At 37.8% G+C, this 23,033-nt stretch overlaps 2 protein-coding genes across 20 annotated transcripts in view; one reads left to right on the top strand and one right to left on the bottom strand.

Annotated features, from left to right (window-relative positions):
* The window catches only part of LOC127513098 (uncharacterized), a 122,046-nt gene that overhangs the window by 45,434 nt on the left and 53,579 nt on the right, over positions 1–23,033 (bottom strand). For 2 of the 19 annotated variants that reach the window (XM_051894685.1, XM_051894677.1), the window contains exon 1: positions 21,888–22,037. The exons of the other annotated variants lie outside the window; for them this stretch is intronic. In XM_051894685.1, coding sequence (XP_051750645.1) covers positions 21,888–21,948 — 61 coding nt within the window. In that variant the 5' untranslated portion in view covers positions 21,949–22,037. Of the gene's footprint in view, positions 1–21,887; positions 22,038–23,033 lie in introns of those variants that run through there. 19 annotated transcript variants of the gene reach the window in all.
* LOC127513122 (cytosolic phospholipase A2 gamma-like) lies at positions 1,607–20,800 on the top strand. The gene is made up of 15 exons (XM_051894730.1): positions 1,607–1,652; positions 1,975–2,000; positions 2,208–2,319; positions 2,434–2,576; positions 2,677–2,878; positions 9,724–9,826; positions 9,905–10,045; positions 15,860–15,925; positions 16,024–16,083; positions 17,430–17,558; positions 18,818–18,961; positions 19,259–19,336; positions 19,414–19,568; positions 20,134–20,299; positions 20,379–20,800. Exons 2-15 carry the CDS (start codon positions 1,975–1,977, stop codon positions 20,537–20,539), a joined length of 1,686 nt encoding a protein of 561 aa, XP_051750690.1. The 5' UTR covers positions 1,607–1,652; the 3' UTR covers positions 20,540–20,800.

Here is a 23,033-nt window from a genome sequence, read left to right as displayed (position 1 = left end):
AGTTGATTGTCAAATGCACATTATAAGTGACTCAGATTCACAACGCTTCCAAGATGAAGCAGCATTTACTGCAAACTGATCGATCCGCTCTGATCTCAGTGAATTTTGCGATTTGGTTAATCGTGCCACACTAGATTAATCTCGCACACAACAAACTCACGACACACAAAAAAACATCTCTGTCTTACATACATTCAAACCTGTATCGCACGTGTGCTACTGTGGTAAATTTATTCATCGCACAAACCAATTTTTTTGTAGCACGTGCGACATACTGTATATGGTACCGGTCAAAAGTATTATTACAATTGAAAATAATGTTTTTCTATTTTAATATACTTTATGAAATATCATTTATTTCTGTGATGCAAAGCTGAATTTTCAAATCAGTATATTAGAATGGTTTCTGAAGGATCATGTGACACTGAAGACTGGAGTAATGATGCTGAAAATTCAGCTTTGATCAGAAATAAATTAGATTTTAAAGTATATTAAAATAGAAAAAATATATATTTAAATTGTAATAATATTTCACAATATTACTGTTTTTTTTCTGTATTTTTGATCAAATAAATGCAGCCTTCATGAGCATAAGAGTCTTCTTTCAAAAACTGATGTAAAATCTGAGATAGATTTATTTTTATTTTTATTTTTATTCTTATTTTTAATTAGGACACAATAATCTGCCTTTGTGAGACTGCACAATCCCATAATTTGTAAAAGTGAAAATGCAGTGCAGAAGTGTATAAAAGGCTAATTCTACCTCTCCTGCATTATCAGTTTCTTTACTGTACAGAAAATATCCCCATTAAATATCTTTAAAATCCAACATACCTAAAATTGTTTTAGTTCCACTGTGAACAAAAATATCAGGAAATCCGAAACTAGTCAGAAGACAATGTGCATGCCCTCTGTTCCCTGTTCAAATGTTTATGTATTGTCTTTTGTAGGAGGAAAGAGCAAAGCTGGCAGTGGAGCAGAGAGAAGAAGTGCAGTCATGGCAGCCATATACGGTAACAGAAAAATTTACTAGAAAAATTCAGTTAAAAAATAGCTGTGATTTCTTTTCTTCAAATGTGACATGTGAATGTATTTTCTTGGTTCAAAACTATATTTTTTAAATGCTTTTGAAAAATATATTTATATTTTGAAAATATATTTTTAAAAATACACCAAAAATATTGGTAGAAAATATATTTATTTATATTATTAGAATATATATATTTTTTACCATATACATTTGTAGAGGTTTATTTCAGGTATAGCAGCAGCCTATAGCCGCTGAGATGCTAGGCAGCAGGAAGGAATCCATGACGCGTTCCCATGTGCTTAAAATCCATGAACGTTTATTGGCGATATCAAATACTAAGTATTTTAAGTATTCACTAATATTTTCAGTTCCATTCGTTTGCCTGTTGTCTCAAGGACACGCTAATTGATCTATTACAGATAAATAGATAGATAAAGATCTGTCTGTACCAGGAAATTAAATGGAAAACTTTTACTGTTCTCTGGAGTTCAGGTTTATTACCTCCACCTCCCACGATGATGTCTAGACTTTCAGAGTCCTATAAAAGAGGCTCTTCTGTCTGATCTGAGAGTCGACAGATGCTGTGTTGCTACTGGTGAAGTCTCAAGATTTTTCAAGAACAGTGAGTATATGTTTTAAAGCTTTTACAACAAGGCAATTAATAGACTTAATGTCATTATAAGTGACAACAGTATATGAATGATTTTTTTTTCATTCATAATTAAAATTAAAACGCCAAAATCAATGGCCTGATGCAAACTAGTAAACACTATAACTTCCACTGCTAGCATCTTACATTAAAAAACAAAAGCAGTGGCTTAATAATTGACATTCGAGGTATAATTATTTTTTATCAAAAGAACTATAAAGTTGATCAGAAGATGTTCCCTATTAGTTTTTGAATTGTAGACTTTAACTTTAATGTCAACTCTATTGTTTTATAGATGAGTGCATCCAAACCCCAGGAAAGGTAACTCTGCTCAGATTTCTATGATGGAATCTGTGCAATCCATTTTATCGCCTATAAGTACTGAACTGCATTATTTACACAATTAACATCTATTACAAACTGGATAATTCTGCAAACAACTGTTCTAAATGAACTTAAGACCTAATTAAATCTGAAATCAAAATAGCAGTATGTGATGTTAAATTCAGCACTGGTCTGTCTCTGCAGTGTTGAGGTGAGAATTGAACCCTCTCTGAATGAGAAGGAGGAGGAGTTTGTTGTCAAAAGAGGAAAAGCTGTTCTACAAAGCCTGCAGAAGCTTCAGATTCACTGCAGTGAGGTAAAACCTTATTTATAGGCTACTTCATATATCTGCCTGGCTATTCCTTTTCTCTTACAAATGGTGTTGTATCTGATGAACATCAAATGTTTGCTAAATCAATCTGTGTTTCAGAATGAGGTGCCAAACATTGCCTTACTGGGATCTGGAGGAGGACAAAGAGCCATGGTGGGTTTGCTGGGATCCCTGGTTCAGCTCCAGAAAACAGGTCTTCTGGACTCCATCCTTTATCTGAGCGGAGTCTCTGGATCCACCTGGTACAAACCCTGAGAAACAACACTCACTCACACACACACATACACACACACACAGATGGGGTGAATGTCATAAATGAGAGCATATGTTCTTTCTCTGAAGGTGTATGGCCTCCTTATATCAGGAATCAGACTGGTCCACCAAACTAGAGACTGTGAAAGACAAGATCATCCAGAGACTCAGCGGTCCTAAAGTCAGCTGGAGAGATGCATTTGACAAACTGAAGAAATATTACTATGAGAAAGACTACTTGAGTTTGACTGACGTCTGGGCAGCGATGTTCGTCACAGATTATGTGAAAGAGGTCTGTAACAATTTATAATACAATCCTCAATGATGTATGAACTTAATGAGGTGCTCACATTCAGTCTTAAAAATAGGGGTGTAAGAATACATCCATATAGATCGATACACTGATCTAATGTCTAACGATATGTATCGATGCAACGCATAAAAGATCGATACCTGTGGGTAGGCATGGGCCGGTTACCAGTTTCAAGGTATACCACGGTTTGAAAATGTCACGGTTTCAAAACCACCAAATTTTCCTGTGATACCGTTCCTGCGGTATGAGCTGTTTTTTTATGTCGTGGAAAGTGCAGGAATCCTCCAGGCTGTGTGCAGTGTAGTGAGTAACCCGACCATTCCCTCCCCCTCCGGTTGTTGCGAGCAGTCAGTCAGTCACCTGTGTGTAGGATGGCAGAAGGATGTGAACCCCTGGAACTTTTTCCCCCAGTCGAAAAAAGAAGATGAAGTGAGGTGGCTGGAACCCTAACCCTAACCCTGTCTGGTGATTGAAATCGCAAAATGGCCTTGACAATTACTAAATTGCAAAATGTTACGTTTTCTAATACCTTTATTGCTTCCGACAGCACTGCACGTGCTCGCAGCGTCATTTGCAGGACACTATTAGCATGATCGCCAGGGTTCAAACCGCCAAATGCGAGTAAATATCAGCGCTAAAACGGTTATTCACCAGTAACTAACAGTTAACTAACAGTGCCCGGTAACTTTTTTTTATGAATTTTGACAATGCATGGATGTGAGAATGTGTGATGTGTCTTAGGTGCGATCATCAAATCACAACGATGTAATTGTGATGTAATTATAGAAATATATAGTCTGACGCTGCATGGAGTAAAACCTATGGAGCCAGATCAGCCTCAAAAATAATACATTTACAAAACAAAATTCATAAATACACAAGTAAAAGCATAAATATTTCCCGCAAATGTATCTTACCTAAATAAATTTAAAAAGTTTACACAAATATGTATATTCCTCAGGTTGTGTTCGGGTCATTTTGACCTGGAGTGGATTTTCCCGTACCCGAAAATGAAAATTTACTGACTTTACTTACCTAACAACTTCCCAAAAAATGTTTGATACTTTTTGTAATTTTTTGTGGGTTTTTTCCCACATTGTAACACTCATGGTGTTCAAGGTCAAAAATAACTGGCCTACAAACAATTGCTTATAAATCTCACGTTATGCTACATTATCAATAAATATTGGATTCAATCTTTTTGTCAGCTTGTTTTTTTTTTGTTTTTGTTTTTTTCAATTAGAACAGGTTTTATATTTCTTTTTGGAACTGATCAATCATAAGCCTTATTTATCTGAACTTATGTACCTCAGTTTTTCAGTGAAAAAATTTGCGGATAATTTTGTCAATTTTACCAAAAATAATTTAAAAAAATTTGCACTGTTTATCACACTAGTGTGCTTTGATTTTTAAACAGGAAATTTGTTTTGAAATGGTTTAATTTTGGTTTTTATTTATTACAAAATGGCATAAAGTCACACTTGTGGTGTTCCCGGTCAATAATGACCAGCCTATAAAAATAGCTTGTAAATCACTTGTTACGCTATTTTATCACCAAATATTGGATTCAATCTTTTTGTCAACTTGTTTTCTTTCAATTAGGACAGGGTTTTTTTATTTATTTTTGAAACTGATTGATCGCAGGCCTCATTGATCTGAGCTTATATTGGTCAGAAATGACCGCCCGTTGAAAATGAAGGGGAGCCGAAAATGAGAGAAACAATTAATGTCCAGGTGCGTGTTCATCATGTTCGTGTTCACATACTATATACATGTTAACGAGCAAAAATAAAGGCCTCAGACCTCTGCACGTGTGGATACATGCATACTCGTGCATCTGTGCACATACACACACATTCATGAACACAAACAAACTATTTTGAGTATTACAGGCTTTCTTTTACACAGAGATGAACTTTATCCTCAAATCAGTGAGGCTCAGATCAGTGAGGCCTACAATCAATCAGTTTCAAAAATGAATATAAAACCTGTCCTAATTTAAAGAAAACAAGTTGACAAAAAGATTGAAACCAATATTTGCTAATAAAATAGCGTAACAAGTGATTTATAATTATTTTTCTGCCGGCCGGTCGTTATTGACCGGGAACACCACAAGTGTGACTTTGTGCCATTTTGTAATAAATAAAAACAAAACAAAACCATTTCAAAACAAATTTCCTGGGTAAAAATTAAAGCACACTAGTGTGATAAACAGTGCAATTTTTTTTTCATATTTTATGTAAAATTGACAAAATTATCCACAAATAACGCTTTTTTCACTGAAAGACTGAGGTACATAAGCTCAGATAAATAAGGCCTACGATTAATATATATATATATATATATATATATATATATATATATATATATATATATATATACAGTTGTGGTCAGAATTATTGGCACCCTTGGTAAATATGATCAAAGATGACTGTAAAAATAAATCTGCATTGTTTATCCTTTTGATCTTTAATTCATAAATTAGCAAAAATATAACCTTTCATTGAAGCGAAAGAATTGAAAGTGGGGGGAAAATCACATTATGAAATAAATGTTTTTTCTCCAAAACACGTTGGCCACAATTATTGGCACCCCTAGAATTTTTTATGAGTAAAATATCTCTTAAGTATATTCCCATTCATATTTACATTTTTTAGCACACCAGGGTGATCATGAACATGAAATTGTCCAGCCGTGACTTCCTGTTCAACAGGAGTATAAACATGAGGAAACAACAAAGGCCAAATTCCCTTAATCATTTACCACAATGAGTAAAACCAAAGAATATAGTTCTGATGTGCAGCAAAAGATTGTTGAGCTTCACAAAATAGAAAGTGGCTGTAAGAAAATAGCTAAAGAATTGAAAATCCCCATTTCCACCATCAGGGCAATAATTAAGAAGTTCCAATCAACAATCTAAAGATGTTACAAATCTGCCTGGAAGAGGACGTGTGTCTAAATCATTCTAATGCACAATAAGGAGGAGTTTGAGTGGACAAAGACTCTCCAAGGATCACAGCTGGAGAATTGCAGAGATTAGTTCAGTCTTGAGTCTCAGAAAGCCTAAAAAAAATTATCAAACAGCACCTACATCACCACAGGTTGTTTGGGAGGGTTTCAAGGAAAATCCTCTGCTCTCATCCAGAAACAATCTCATATTCAGTTGTCAGACACGACTGGAACTTCAAACGGGACTGGCTTCTATGGTCAGATGAAACTAAAAAAGAGCTTTTTGGCAGCAAACCCTCCAGATGGGTTTGGTGCACACAGGGATAAAAAGTACCCCATGTCCACGGTTAAATATACTGCTGGATCTTTAATGTTGTGGGCCTATTTTTCTGCTGGAGGTCCTGGATATCTTATTCAGATACATGGCATCATGGATTCTATCAAATACCAACAGATAAAAAATCAAAACCTGACCGCTTCTGCTAGAAATCCAATAATGGGCCGTGGTTGGATCTTCCATCAGGACAATGATCCAGAACAAACATCAAAACCAACACAAAAATGTGTTACTGAGCACAAAATGAAGCTTCTGCCATGGCCGTCCCAGTCCCCTGACCTGAACCCTATAGAAAATGAGTGGAGTGAACTGAAGAGAAGAAGCACCAACATGGAGCTGGAAATCTGAAGGATCTGGAGAGATTCTGCATGAAGGAATGGTCTCTGATCTCTTGTCAGGTGTTCTCCAAACTCATCAGGCATTATAGGTGAAGACTCAGAGCTGTTATCTTGAGAAAAGGAGGTTGCAAAAAGTATTGAATAAAAGGGTGCCAATAATTGTGGCCAACGTGTTTTGGAGAAAAACATTTATTTCATAATGTGATTTTCCCCCCACTTTCAATTCTTTCGCTTCAATGAAAGGTTATATTTTTGCTAATTTTATGAATTAAAGATCAAAAGGATAAACAATGCAGATTTATTTTTACAGTCATCTTTGATCATATTTATCAAGGGTGCCAATAATTCTGACCACCACTGTATATATCATAGTATATATAAAACCTGTCCTAATTGAAAAAACAAGCTGACAAAAAGATTGAATCCAAAATTTGGTGATAAGGTAGCATAATGAGAGATTTATAAGCAATTTTTTTTTGCAGGCCGGGCATTTTGGATGGGAACACCACGAGTGTGATAGGGTTTTCAACACCGCACAAGGGAAATATCAAGTTACTGCGTAACATGTAACATCATTCATTATGTGTGATGGAAATTATTTCAAGAACTTGATACATATGTATTTGTTTAAACACTTTAAATTTATTTAGGTAAGATGCATTTGTGAGCATTTGGATAAATATTTATGCTTTTACTTGTGTATTTATGAATTGTGTTTTGAATTTACAAATCAAATTTTGTAAATGTGAATTGTGCTATGCATATTTTGTTTTGTTTTGTAAATGTATTATTTTTGAGGCTGATCTGGCTCGATAAAACCTGCTTTCAGCTTCGATTCACAGAAAATGCTGCTCTGCAAGTGCTGTGTGTTCTATGTTATTCTATATATTCTATTTTGCTTAGAAATAAATGTGTTCAATGGGGAAAGAAAGTTGATTTTTAGCCAGAAATTTTAAAATAACACATTTTAGAGCTGTAATCGCAATACTGTGAAATATGAAATGAAAATTCTGTCATTTATTACTCACCCTCATGTCGTTCCACACCCGTAAGACCTTCGTTCATCTTCAGAACACAAATTAAGATATTTTTGATAAAATCCGATGGCTCAGTGAGGCCTGCATTGACAACATAATTAACACTTTCAATGCCAAGAAAGGTACTAAAAACATATTTAAAACAGTTCATGTGAGTACAGTGGTTCAACCTTAATGTTAGGGCTGCACAACGATTAATTGCGATTAATTGTTTGCAAAATAAAAGTCTGTGTTTACGTAATGTATGTGTGTGTGTGTAAAAAAATTATGAATCTTTTGTTTCGAATCAGAGATTCAGAGCGCCAAAGTCACGTGATTTTAGTAAACAAGGCTTTGTTACATCATAAGGGTTTTGAAATTTCAATAGTTCACCACAGGGGGGCGTGACTTTGGCATTTTGATACGCGCACTGATTCAAAACAAAAGATTTGTTAAGCTTCAAAGCTTCATGAAGCAGTGTTTTGAAATCGCCCATCACTAGATATTGTTGAGTAAAATCATTATTGTTGGAGGTATTATTTTTGGCGCACAAAAAGTATTCTCGTCGCTTCATAACATTAAGGTTGAACCACTGTACTCACATGAACTGTTTTAAATATGTCTTTAGTAGCTTTCTGGGCACCGAAAGTGTTAACTATCTTGCTGGCAATGCAGGCCTCACTGAGCCATCGGATTTCATCAAAAATATCTTAATTTGTGTTCTGAAGATGAATGAAGGTCTTATGGGTGTAGAACGACATGAGGGGGAGTAATTAATGACAGAAATTTCATTTTGGGGTGAACTAACCCTTTAAGCTACCTTTCAGAACTTGATGCTCGGGACAGTAGATGGAGCCAGTTCTGAATCTTCATGAAAGTTTATAATTTGCTCATGTTTAAAGCCTTGCAAAAAGCAGCGCGCACACATCTCAACAAGAGTCTGTTAGATCACAACACTGGAAAATAGAGCTCTATGAATCGTTCTTCACACACACAGTAACTGAAATTTAAAAATGTTAAAAGAAAATGCTCAATAAACTGCTGCAAATGAGCGCTGTGACTCTGTGTTGCTTCAAGTGCATCATTCTGCACACGGGATGTGCATTAGTGCTTTGTGTCGCTCTGTTTTGGAGCCTTTATAATACTTCTGCACAATGAAAGAATATTAATAGCCTATCTTGCTCTGTCCTACCTATAATATGTTGTTGCTTCATTAAAAAAGAAAAATATATTTCTTGTTTATCAGTTTTTTGACATTACACATTTTAGAACAGAAGCCTAAAATACTTTCTTGAATGTTGTCATGTCATAAGCTGTCATTAGATTACTGTGTGAATTTTTTATTTGTGGATGTCCCGATCATGGTTCAGGATGTGAAATTTTGAAATAAATGTTTGTTATATATTTTGGTTGCAGTTGTGAGTTAATAAAAATGTAACTGGTTGTGTAAAATAAGCACATAATATCATAATATCAAAATATTGATCAATATACCCCTGAATTGAATCGTATCGCAGATCTTTTTGAGGTATCTGAAAATGTTGTATCGCTGGCTAAGAGAATAGATATTGAATCGAATCGTGATGAACCATCCAATTTACACCCCTACTTAAAAGTGCTATATTTTTAATAGGCTATTGATATGTACACCACATTTGATTAAAAATATGATTTTGTAAGTCATAATAATGAGAAACTTTCTTATAATTATGACTTAGTATCTCATTATATTGAAAAACTTCCTTATAATAATGACATAGTATGTCATAATAATGAGAAACTTTCTTGTGTAAGACTTATTTTCTCATAATAATAAGGAACTTTCTCGTAATTATGGGAAACATTCTCATAATAACGAGGAACTTTCTTGTAATTAATAGCAGCGCAAACCAAAATGGCATGCAAGCATCATCCGCTGGTCAGAGTGAGTAAATGCATGTAAATACGAGAACACATGATCTATGTATATACAATTAAATGATTAGTATAATTAAAGTAAACAAATGGACACAAAATATTGATTTGAAATATTTAGCTTATTAAACGCAAAGTTTCCACAAACAAAAACAGTTCCTAGCAGGAGGTTTTCACTTGAGCTTGTTTGTGACTGAAGAAATTGTCCCATGTCTCTCCTACACCAACATGATTAATAACAGCTGTAAATATATTCTTTTTTCTCTTCAGATAGATGAGCACAAACTCACAGATCAGTGGAAGCAGCAGAGTAAAGACCCGTTTCCCATCTACACAGTGGTTGACAAGCACTGCAAACAGAGCAAAGATGGAGGTTTGTGTTTGTGTGTGAGAGAAAGACAGAGTTAATGTGTTTGTTTCAGCTGTTATATGGACATGTTTCTGTCTGCAGACCCCTGGTTCGAGTTCACTCCACATGAAGCAGGTTATTCTCTCACTGGAGCGTTTGTGAAAACCTCCAGCTTTGGAAGCAAGTTTGAAAATGGCCGTAAGATCAAGAACCAGCCTGAAATTGACATGCTGTACCTGCAAGGTAACAAACTCTGTTTTAAAGGACAGTTTATTAATATTTATCATGTTGACTTACATTCTACAGATTCTCTATTGTATTGACCTGAATTAGAGAATAGTCTAAAACAGATCAATAGTCTCTGGGATGTGTATTGATCTGGAGATCAGAGGCCGTATTCACAAAACATTTTATCTTACCACTAAGAGTTCTCCTAAATGGCAGTAAAAGTTCTTAGTTAAGAGTTTTCTCTTAAAACCTATTCACAAAGCTGCTGAGACCAACTTTTACTAAGGAATAGAGAGAAGTCTTAAGCTAAGAGTAAGGAGTAAAGATTTTAAAATGTAGGCTAAGTGTCACTAATTAAACCAGTATATGTTCAGCTAATTGTCAGCCCCTTACATGTCTGTGCCTCGAGAGAATGCAGAATTCAGGTGACAAATGATGTTTTATAAACAAAGTTTGGGAGGAGCACGTTCAAACGGTCTATCTAATCAGCTCGAGAGGAGGTATTCATACACAGACGTTTACACAGGCATTCATATTCAGTCCGTTGGACTGAAGAGACCAAGGTCATTCAGTTAAAGCCGTCTGGTAGGAGAAGTTGAGATTGCCTATGGTCCCTCTTCAGAGCATGCTGCTGCAGTGGCCATTGAGTTGAGACACCGTCTCAACTCACCGTCACCGTCTGCAAACCAGGGGAATTTCTCCATATATTAAGGGATGACATATATGAAAAGGTGTCAGTGGCCTATAGTGATAGGACTGAAAGAGAGAAAGATGGCATAGGTGTAGAAGTTTTCACTCATGCTATTGGGGATACAGAGATTGTACAGAAGTTATTAGAGAAGCGACCACTCACATTGGCCCAAGCCTATGACATTGCTCTCCATTATGAAACCACCAAGCTAGCAGTGTCACGTCACCAGCCTCACGCATACAGGTGTACATGGCCTGTCCGAGCGGAAAGCCCCGTACGGCTGTGGTGAAGGAAGGAGCTGAAAGAGGGGAAGCAAGTTGTAGGGGCCACCCCAGCAGAGGGCTTTAAATCAACTGTACCCGAACGCCAGCGCATGGTAGCCTCACGGAGTGGCCATAAGGACATTAAGTGGGAAGAAATTCGTTGTCATAACACACAGGAAAAGCAACCAGGGGTCAATCTTCAGCTGTTGCCCACTGCGATTCATTTTAAAACTCACAGTCAAGAAATGAGTATTCATCTGACCATCCATGGACTAGATATCTGTGCCGCATTAGACAGCGGATCATGAAAGAGTGTGTTGCCCTAACAACTCTACGATGCCATCCACCCAAACGCCAGGACCCCGCTTCAGCCATCAAGACATTACTAGGTGTTGGGCCTGGTGATATTCCAGTAATCGGTGAAGTTCATGTTCTGGTACAGATAAACAACCGGCAAGTGAGTGTACACTTCTTGGTGGCTGACGTTGCGAGTGAAGAGGCACTCCTGGGTCATCCGTTTCTCGCTCAAGCCCGAGCCTGTCTTCATTTCGGAAATAACTGTATCACACTCTTTGGAGAGGAAGTACCCTACTTTCAAAGTTATGGGCACATCAAAGACACATGTGGTGAGAGTGGCCAGGACGGTAGTGGTTGAGGCTGGATTGGAATACGTAGTCAGAGGCAACACCCATCTTAAGCAACCTCCACGTCGGATGACACGAGAAAAGCAGCAGGATGCTGACAAAGAAGTAAAGCAGAGCCTGGAGGTTGGCTTGGTCCGTCGCAGCCATAGCAGCTGGACCTTGCCCATAGTGATGGTACGTAAAAAGGATGGCACTTACTGGCTCTGTGTGGATTATCGTGCCTTAAATGACTGTACCATCAAGAATGCTTACCCATTGCCCCGGATCCAGGACACACTTGACACCCTCTCCACTGCTAAATGGTTCATGCTAGATCTCGCCTCAGGTTATTGGCAGGTTGAACTGACGCCGCAAGCCCGCCGAGCCGCAGCCTTCTGTACCAGGAATGGACTGTTTGAATGGAACATCATGCCTTTTGGATTGTGTAACGCTCCTGCAACCTTCCAAAAGCTGATGGACCGGGTTTTAGCTGGCCTGCAGTGGGAGACATGCCTCATGTACTTGGATGACATAATTGTGCTGGGCCATGATGTGCAGGAGATGCTGCATCATCTGGGTCAAGTTTTTGATAGGTTGCGGCATGCTAACTTAAAACTGAAGCCAGCAAAATGCTTCCTCTTTCGCTGCCAGGTAGCTTACCTGGGTCACGTTGTCTCTGAACAGGGAGTAAGCACAGACCCCGCTAAGATACAAAAGGTACAGGAGTGGCCTACACCCACGTCCAGGAGGTTCGTCAATTCATTGGCTTGGCATACTATTATCAACGATTTGTGAAAGATTTCACCACAATAGCTGAGCCACTCCATGCCCTAACCAGGAAAAATGCCTGGTTCCAGTGGACTAAAGAATGTCAAAAGGCTTTCGATAATCTTAAACAACTACTAACTACCACACCAATCCTGAGTTACCCATTGGATGAGGGAGAAATGATGCTGGACACTGATGCCAGCGATGTTGGCATCGGCGCTGTCCTATCTCAAGTACAGCAAGGGAGAGAGTGTGTATTGGCATACGGAAGCCGCAAGTTGTCCAAAACCGAACAGAATTATTGTACCACACAGTGGGAGCTGCTAGCCATAGTGGAGTTTGTCTCACATTTCCGACAGTACCTCCTGGGACGTCATTTTACTCTATGTACTGATCACAGCAGTCTTCGTTGGCTCACCAAGATGAGGGAACCTGAAGGTCAGCTTGCCAGGTGGTTGGAGAGGCTTGGGGAGTATGATTTTGAGATCATCCACTGCCCTGGTTGGTTTTACATTAACGCAGACAGCCTCTCTAGACAGGCGTGCCGTCAGTCCTGCCCTTGTATGCTTCCAGGCCTCACTCCTCAACCCAAGAACCTCTGACACCAAGCTGTGCAGTGTAGTTTGGACTCTGTTGTCAGCAAGGAGCTGCAGAGTCCAGTGGACTAGCCCCAACAACGGCATGTCCAGAGGGGGTAACCCATGAAAAAATCTGTGTGACTAAGAATAATGAGGAGGTATTTTTCTGCAGCTGGTCCCCAGAGGAACTACAAGAGGCTCAAAAGACTGTCCCAGACATCGCGCCTATCAGGGCGTGGATGGAGGCTAGTGGAGAGCGGCCAACATGGGCTGCTATTGCCCCTTATAGTCCAGCCACAAAAACATATTGGAGCCAGTGGAGACGGCTCTACATCAGAGATGGCGTTTTGGTCAGGCGGTTCTATTGCCTGGATGATGTCCAGTTTTTTTCTTATGTACTGGTGATACAGGACTACAAAATGGGTGGAAGCCTTTCCTCTGGCTAATGATAAAGCTGAAACCGTGGCTGAAGTGTGGAGCTTTAGAGTGGGTGTGTCATTATGGGGCTCCGCAGGTATTGCACAGCGACCAAGGGCGAAATTTTGAGTCTGAAGTGTTTCTGAAAATGTGTTCGCTGTTTGGCATTGAAAAGACACGCACCACGCCATTTTGGCCACAGTCTGATGGCCAGGTGGAACGATTCAATTCCATTCTAAAACAGATCTTGGCCACAACAGCTGAACACTGCCACTGGGATGGGGATCTTATGATGCAGTCATGACCTACAGAGCAACCAGACACCGTGCTACTCACCTCACCCCTAATTATATGATGTTCGGACAGGAGGTGAGCGAACCAGTGGACCTGGTAGGCGGTTTACCCCCTGACTCTGATGCAGCTTCTACTGCCCCTGAGTATGTCCTACACCTCCGACAACGGCTTGAGCTGTCACATCAGGTCGCCAGAGATGTGCTCGGCAAGTAAGTGGAATGTGCAAAGAATCAGTATGACAAGAGTTGCTGCCACACACGGTTTGAAGTCGGAGATCCTGTGTGGTACCTCATTAAGGGCACACAGAGGGCCAGGAACAACATCAGGAAATTCTGTCCATCATACGAGGGGGCATTCTTCATCCTGGGACAGCTGGATGACCTTGTGTATTGCATACAAAAGGGGCCAAAGACCAAAGCAAAGGTGGTTCATCATGATCAATTGAAACCCTATCGTAGTCGCGAACCACTGGACAACACTTGGGCCATGGAGCTGGCTAGGACCTGGGCACCAGCGGAGCTGCCACCCCTGGTCATTGACATAGATTCTGCAGACCTGGAGCTGTCTGGCCTATTTTCCAACGCAGGAGGGGAAAGACCATCCAGCAACACTCTAGATCCAGCAGGGAGCGCTACTGTCAACGAAACCTTGCTTCCCCTCAACCCCCTTGACATGAATTCTTCTTCCACCAAGTAAGCTCAGGACAGTGGGGGTGGTGCAACAGAACCACTTCCCCAACGGCATCATAGGCCGAGATGCAGACTGAGACCTCCAGACAGGTTTGGTGAATGGGTAGCTCACTGAGTTGATTAGGTTTATGGACCGTTCCAGAGATAGGTAATCTAAAGCACTATGTTATGCGAGAGATAAAGGTTGTCAGGCAATGCTTTATAGTAACCAAGGGTTCACTCAAAGCAAGGAGAGTCTGCTTTTAGCTGTTACACCAGCCGCAGCTGGAACCAGCTTCCAGAAGAGATCAGATGTGCTCCAACATTAGCCACATTCAAATCCAGACTCAAAACATATCTTTTTATCTATGCATTTACTGATTGAGCACTGTGCTATGTCTGAACTGTGTGCACTTTATTTTATACGTATTATCTTTTTATTCTTTTAATTCTTTTTCTTGTTTTTATTTCATCTTTAATACATTTTATATCTTTTATGTATCATCTTTTTATTTCTGACTTTTAATGCATTTTAAATCTTGCTGTCTGGTTGAAAGAGCTGGGAGAATTAGGAAGTAAGCATTTGTTATCCCTGGATGGAGCTCTGACAGAGTTAGTCCAGGAAGATTTGTCTGCACAGCTACCTGACAAATATTTTTAGAGTTATCCCTGGATGGAGCTCTGGATAGAGTTAGTCCAGGAAGATTTGTCTGTAAGGGTACTGTTTAAACGCACAGCTACCTGACAAATATAAATAGTTATCCCTCTGCGTGAGGAAGATCCATTTAGATCCGCTCTGATGGATAGATCCGTTTAGATCCACTCTGATGGACAACAAAAAACTCCCTGAAACTTCCTAACTCTTCCATCCAGAGAGCGGTTAAAGAGTTATTTTATATGACCAAAAAAAAAAAAAAAAAAAAAAAAGTTGTTTCATAATGATTTTGTATTGGGATAGGAAACTGCTTCCTGTAGACTGGGATATTTTGTTTTGAATTGTTCTCATATGCTCCGGTCACCTAGGTGTTGTAAATGTGAACTATTGACTTGGATTATACAAGTGGTTGGTGACACTCTAACTTATGTGCACATTACAAAAATAATAACATGCTGGAGAGGCATTAAGTTAAGTAATTGCCAGAAAGAGAAAAGCTACTTAGAAAGCTACTTTGGCCCTGGAGCAGTGAAAAGTCTCCCCTGTCATCTCCGACCACGGTCAGGGACAGAGCAGGAACGGTTAACACAGGATTTCCCTGTCTGCCTGTGTGTTTCTGCTTTGTTTGGACTGCCTTCTTTTGGGTCATATATCCACAGGAAGGCAGTAGTCTGGGGTGGAGTGCCCTCTGGTGGCTATTAAGGGCACTCCAGCGGGTGATCATGACACTCATTACACAGTGATTTAAAGGAACGTTCATTTTTGTTTCATTCACACGGTAAGAGCTTAAATGACAACTTTATGCATCAGACTGTTTGTATTACACATTTTATTTAAAAATGTGTTTTAAAAACATAAATGTGTTTTCTCAGCTCTGTGTGGCAGCGCTATAGCTGATGGAGACAAGGATAAGAAAGTCTTCTGGGAAAAAATAAAAGGTGCAACTTCATTTGTTCTCAAGTTTCAGTTCTGCCTAAAGCTGACAGTCATTTCATTATTATGTTATCTTTAATTCCATTTCATCTTCCCCCCCCAGAGTTCCTTCATCCTTTCCTGCATAAAAGAGAAACAGTGATGTTTAAGGAAATGAGGAAAGGTAAAGCATTTATTACTTTTATTTGGTGACAAGTTGATCTATCTTTCTAATGATCTGTTTATGCTACCTGATGATAAATAAAAAGTCTAAATAAACTCTTTAATGATGAAAAATAAAAGTGAGCTATAATGATAATTATCACCTGAAAACACCTGGGGCCGTATTTACAAAACATCTCAAGGCTAAAAGTAGCTCCTAACTGGCCGATTTAGAAGAAACTCTTAAAAATAATGTGCGTGTCAGTCCTAATTTTAGGACTTCTAAATTTTTGCTCTAAGAGTATTTCACAAAGCATTTTAGTGCTAAAACTAGCTCCTAAATCTGTGAAACGTTAGGAGTAGTCAAGAGGACTCCTAAGTCACTAGACCAAATCACAAACAATCCTAATGGCTGTTGCTGCCAATCCGCTTCAGCAATCCACCCAAAGACACTGAGCACCACTGAGGCGAGTAGCGATAGAGCCTTGGGTGCTGAACATTTTCTTCATAAATGCAATACATATTTTGATTTATAGATTTGAATCTACGACAAAACACCAAAAATAAATCTTTAATAAATAAATAATGTCTGATTACCTGTGGCAGTTGTTTTCACGAGTTCACACTTACAAATGATCAAGTAGTGTATAAAATATATAATAAGCATATTTGGTGTGCTGTCCAGGGGGATCGAGGACTCTGTGCTTGGAATTTAGCCCAAACCCAGAGTTCCATTATCTCCCCAGCCGAGAGTGACTATAGGCGAGTGTCTCGATAACAATAGGCGAGTCGGCTCTCGTCTGTGTATGAATACCTCCTCTCGAGCTGATTAGATAGACTGTTTGAACACGCTTCTCCCAAACTTTGTTTATAAAACATAATTTTTCGCCTGAATTCTGCATTCTCTCGAGGCGCAGACATGTAAGATGCTGACAATTAGCTGAACGTATACTAGTTTAATTAGTGACACTTAGCCTACATTTTAAAACCTATTTTTATTTTAAAACCTTTATTTGAAAATGGCAACATTTGTATTTTAAAACATTTACTTGAATATGGAAACATGATACCTCATTCTACAATATTTCTATGATTAAATCGCTGACAGAGTCACCTCCATCCTCTTAGCTTAAGTCTTCTCTCTATTCCTTAGTAAAAGTTGGTCTCAGCAGCTTTGAATAGATTTTAAGAGAAAACTCTTAACTAAGAACTTTCACTGCCATTTAGGAGAACTCTTAGTGGTAAGATAAAATGTTTTGTGAATATGGACCCTGATATCTGAATGTCAGTAAATTTGGGGATGGAAAGCACTTGCATTCAAGACATTTTGCACTTTGTTCATGTTTGTTCAATGTGTGTTTTCTTCAGAAGATCCAAAGTCTCCTCCTGTAGACCAATGTTACCAGGTGCTCATGGATCTGGTGGACATGAATCTCTCTGTTTTGAATGACAAATATCCGTCTGATCTCGATAAATCCATCAGAACAAAGCTGAACAGTAAGATGTTCCTAAAGTGTGTTAGAAAATGTTTAATGTCTTTTCAGAAAAAATTAAACAGTATAACATGAAAAAAAAAAAAAAAACTAAAATAACATGCAAAAACATGTTTAACAATATACCAGGGCTTAAAAATGAAATAATTTTTATTTATTTTTTTTTAAAAATCGGTTCATTCTGAGCTTAATAAGTATTTTAACGTTTGTTCATGTGTTCCTTCTTTAACATTATCATTCCGAAAACGGTTTGATTAGAAAAAAAAAAATACTGGTTAATAACGTTATTTTATTTATTTTGCTTGCCTACCAGAGCTTGAATTGAACTTTATACTAAGAGCTTGTGACTAAACCTCGTAACTTGAGTGGATACTCAAACTGTCGGCAAACCTCATAGAGAAGCTCCACCTGCCCCAATCGTGAATAAAGTCCTGCACGCATTTTAGAGACCGTTTCTGCTTGAAAAAAAAAAAAAAAAAAAAAACTGGTTCTTTGAATAAGTACAGCGTTTTCTTTATTCAAAACATGATGTGTGTGCAAAGGCTAATTATGTATTTGAGGAGCCGAGAAGAGTGTCTTAGTCTGGAATTTACAGCCTGTGTGTAACACTTAGTATTTTATAACACAAGCTTTTGGCCAAATATATTAAAGGACAGTAAACACACTGAGCGCCCACATATAGCTTTGTAACCTGTAAGTTGATGAAAACGTAACGTGATGCACTTACTGCCTCAGATGCAACCATTAATGACTGACAAAACACAAATCTCCGACATTCGCTGGTGACACACCTCGTAACTCCATTTGAGCTTAATGTTGGTAAAATGCTAATAATATAAGTGTAAGTGTAAGACCAAGCCATAATACACATTTTGACAACACGGTGTTTAATATATTTTTTTAATTTCCTGAATATATGCAGTTCTACAGTACGCAAACTTTTCACGTTGGTTCAATGTCACATTTGCATAGTCTGTACTATTTGAATTTAATTAAATTGATTGGTTGACTGCCAAATTTAAAATCTTAAACAGAACAATAAAATAATGTTATTAAACGGTTAATGATCAATTCAAATAAGATTCTGTTTAGAACTATTAAACTTGATTTTGTTTTCATTTTTGTTTGTTCCTGTTAAAATGTCTTTTGATTCCGGTTTTCTTTCCTTGAACTGGTTCAAAGCCCTGCAAGATACACAAACTAGAATTATACCTCGTCAGATGACAAGAACTCAATCATATACATGTTCCCTTCTTTTTACAGAGATCACTGGAGGCAAACGTCAGCTGATTTTTCAAGCGAAAACACTGGATCTCACTGAAAAAGAAGCAGCAAAACAGTATATGAAACAATACACTGAGGATGTGTGTAATGATTTGAGTCATTGCTTCAGTTTCTGGCCTTCTGGTAGGTTGAACTGTCTTTACAATGTGTTGATTTGTATAATGTACTTAATTTTTGATTTTCCAGCCAGATTAATGCATAAACCAAAATGTGCTTTAAGATTCCATAAAGCTTCCAAAAGAAAAAAAGGTTTTATCAGACGGATGCCACAGAAGACATCCAATGATGTACTTTAAAGCTGAAGAAACTATAATGAAACATTAATAACTTTTTCTCCAAAGAAAAACTAAAAACATACAGAATATAAAACAATATCAAAACCATTTACTGAATTAGAACCACTGTGCATTTGTTTTACAGATATTTGGAGAAGAATTTTTATATGCATGGCTCAGTGGATCTGGGGCAGGAATTATGACTTCCTCCACAACATGAATGGTGAGAACAGAAACTCAAATGGACAGGTGTTAACTGGAAATTCATTGTAAATAATACAATAATGCTGTGATTCTCAGATAAAGCAGTGCCCTCCACTCTTCTGGAAAGTGAGACAAGAGACTTTGAAGACGCTGGACTGTTGCTCAACTCACCCTACTTCTCAGTGCTGAGAAAAGAGAGAAACATCGACCTCATCATTTCACTGGATTTCAGTGAGGGTGATCCTTTCATGGTATTATACGCATGAAGAATACACTCATAAAAGTTCATTTAAAGGAATACATTTATTTAAATTTAAAATAAATTCCCATAGAAATCATCATTTACTCCCTCTCATGTTATTCCAAACCCGTGACATGTTTCTTCTGTAGAACACAAAAGGAGATTTATTTTTTATTTTTTTCCTCATGACATTCATAGTGACCACGAAAACTTAATCTAAAATGTACAGGTTTTCTCTGTTCATTTTCTTGTTGTCTTGTTGTTTTAACTTGGATGATGTTTATATTTTCCTGTATTCTCCTGCATGCCCTGAGCATTATTATTAAAGACTTATTATAGTATTTTCCTGATCATGCGATTCACTACAACCAAGACACCTAAAAATATAATTTAAAGATAGAAAACCATTTAAAAACGAGTGCATGAATTTTCATTAACCATATTATGATACCTAAAGAGTGCTTTACGTTAACATTCTCATTTATCTCATCCTGATGATTTCACTGAATAACTACTTAAATTTAAACAGTCTAACCCTTTTAATCAAACAATATTGTGATGTTTTTCCACTGCAGACAGTGAAGGAAGCTGCTAAGATGTGCAAGGAACTAAACATCCCTTTCCCTGAGGTCAACATTCCCAGTGAAGATGTAAAGAAACCGAAGGACTTCTATGTGTTCAAATGCCGAAACACTCCAACTGTGATCCACATCCCTCTCTTTAATGTGGTCAACTGTGGAGGCAAGTTAAAGTCTTACAATGTCCTGAATGAAACTGAAATATCAACTGTGTTCTGATTTAAGTGTCACTGTTTCTTCAGATAAAATTGAGGTCTGGAGGAAAAATTATAAGACCTTTCAAGGTCCTTACAGCGCTAAGATGATCACTGATCTCGTGGAGGTCGCTGGAAAAAACATCACAAACAACAAAGACAGACTGCTGGAGCAGATTCGCCTCGCCATAGGGCCAAAAATACACTAATAATGAATAATAAATATCAGTGGTGTGCAGCGTTATGAAATGAGGCGGCAAAGTCCTCACTGTTTGTTTTATTGTTTTTTAAATAAAATTAATGTTTCATTCAGACTTAATGCTGACACATTTTTGACAAACGTGGAATGCACATGAAAATGAAAGGCGGGATTTATCGTGTGACCAAAGCAATAGGCCAATCAGATCTTATTTACAGCAGCGCCATCTTTGATTTTTAACGGGAATGAAATCGAGACTGTGAGGGAAAGACATACCTCTTTTGAGTGGGTTGTACTGTTATTTAATGTGTTTTTGGATTGTTCTGCAGATGAAAAACTGCAAAATATCTTTCCAAGAAATTTCATCAGTCAAAAAACTCCAGACAACATGAGCTGCAGAAAATTATAAGTGATCTAGGAGCTTTATACAGCTTTTTACAGCTGATGCCATTGAAAACATAAGTCTATCCCTCAAAGCCTCGCTTTCATACCTGTCATGGCACTGCTCTGAATAAGGCGTATAGGCCGGTCATTATGTTATTTTTCTGTGTAATATGTTAAACATGTTTCTGCATGTTTAAGTCTGTTTATTATAAGCATAAATTGCTAATCATTAATAATTAATTCAACAATAACAGACTGAATTACACTTATGATTGCTGATTTTAAAAAAAATGAATTACTTCTGATTAAAAAAAATGTTTTTCTGTTCCAGTGAATGAATAAACTGTACTACAGCAACTTATGGTGACGTGTTCAATAATAAGAGCTCAGTTAACAGTTTTAACCTACAATCATTCTGTAAACTCCTCAACAGGTTCAATCTTCCCTCTAGAGAGCGAGTGCTGACTGTTACCAGTGTTGTGTTGAATGTTTCACTGTCTAACCACCATAACCACTAACCTAAGAGGAACAGATTTGACACAACACTGGTTGAGAAACATATTCTTCAGTGTGAATTTGTGAGTCATGAAATGAGTATATGAAAGAATACAAAAACTGTGGTTTCTAGAGCCGAAAAAGTCATTAAAATTAATACAATCTTAAAAAGTAATGGAAATTTCTATAGTTAATATAATTTTTACTCATCATGTTAAAAAAAAAGCTATCTGTGAGTAACTTTGCCTCAGATATTTGAATGACAGTACGACACATTATGATGAATTTCAGTGCATTCAGGAATAAAACAGTATTAACCAAACAGTATGACATGAATTTCAGCAAGATAAAACTGAGTAGCCTGTGTTTAAACTAAACACTGTCAGGATAATATAAAGAATTGATCTGTTTTTTGAATATATGTTCACATCATGCAGATCTTTTAGGTTTATGATCTATAATACATCATATTTCTTTACCTGTGAGAAGTGAGCAGAGAATGATCAGTCCCAGCAGACACAGATCACACTTATCAGCCATTTTCTGTTTCTGTCAGTCTTTCTTTTACAGTATATAGTTACAGCTCTTTCTCTAAATATCATCAGCTCCTCCTGTGTTTGTTAACTTCCTCTGATCTGACCGAATGAGTGTTTAGCCATTATATCACAGTTCATGATGGAGAAGTGTTATCAGCATCATATTCTCTTGATGAATTAGTTGATATACTGTATCAATGCTTCTGTTTTCTGTCTGACCTTCACACTGTTACCTGTTATATTTGTTCTGAATCTCACCTGGTGAGGAACCACAAGACACATGATTGCTATTTTTAAAGATGCACTGACACTGAAACTATACAGCAACTGAAAAAATAAAAGAAGAAAGTGAATCGCTGCCTAAGCATAAAATAACAGGAAAACATATAAAGGTCATTTGTTTGTTGTATCTCTGCAAATGATTATGATATGATGGTGATTATGGAATTGTAACATCTGGTGCTCTCAGAGACTAGAGAAGGCAAGATTCATGTGCAGGTGAATTTTATTTAATAACAACAACCAAAATAAAACAAACCAGGAGAAAAAGAACTGAGAACATTGACGATACATCCCACAGTGGACAACACAAGACAATGAACACAGGAAACACAAGGGCTTATACACGAGGTAAAAGACAAACAAGATACACCTGGAAACAATCAGGGAGTAATGAGGGAGGCCAAATGATCTATAGGAGGACTACAAGACATAAGCCCTATTCGGACGGTAATTGTTTCTCATGGGTATGCATGAAAGTATTTTCAACATTTACAGGGGTTAGTCAGTGATTTTATTGCCACCCGAATCCACAATGTCAGGCCAAATTGCCTACTGTTTTTTGACAAATGCCAAAGTCGTGTGGGCTGAAACCGTAATACTCTTCTACTATAGAAAGGCAATAAGCAGTAGGCGAACGAATAGTATGTCCGAATCCTTAGTATTCATAAAAGAGTAGGTGAGAATTACTGGGGCTTTGGACCTATTCTCGCGAGATTCGGACGTGCGTATACTAATGTTGTGTTTGAATATGCCTACTTACCAGGGGCATTTCCTCCGAGGAGGCAAGGGAGGCAGTGCCTCCTCAAA

The sequence above is a fragment of the Ctenopharyngodon idella genome, chromosome 5 (genome assembly GCF_019924925.1).
Source record: "Ctenopharyngodon idella isolate HZGC_01 chromosome 5, HZGC01, whole genome shotgun sequence".
NCBI lineage: Eukaryota > Metazoa > Chordata > Actinopteri > Cypriniformes > Xenocyprididae > Ctenopharyngodon > Ctenopharyngodon idella.
The sequence above is the reverse complement of the archived record's forward strand: the minus strand, read 5'-3'. Positions and strand labels throughout refer to the sequence as shown.

Coding starts and splice junctions, on each gene's coding strand:
- LOC127513122 (XM_051894730.1), top strand. CDS start 1,975: ATGAGTGCATCCAAACCCCAGGAAAG. Junction 18,962..19,258: donor CTTCAGTTTCTGGCCTTCTG/GTAGGTTGAACT, acceptor TTTGTTTTACAG/ATATTTGGAGAAGAATTTTT. Junction 19,569..20,133: donor GTGAGGGTGATCCTTTCATG/GTATTATACGCA, acceptor TTTCCACTGCAG/ACAGTGAAGGAAGCTGCTAA.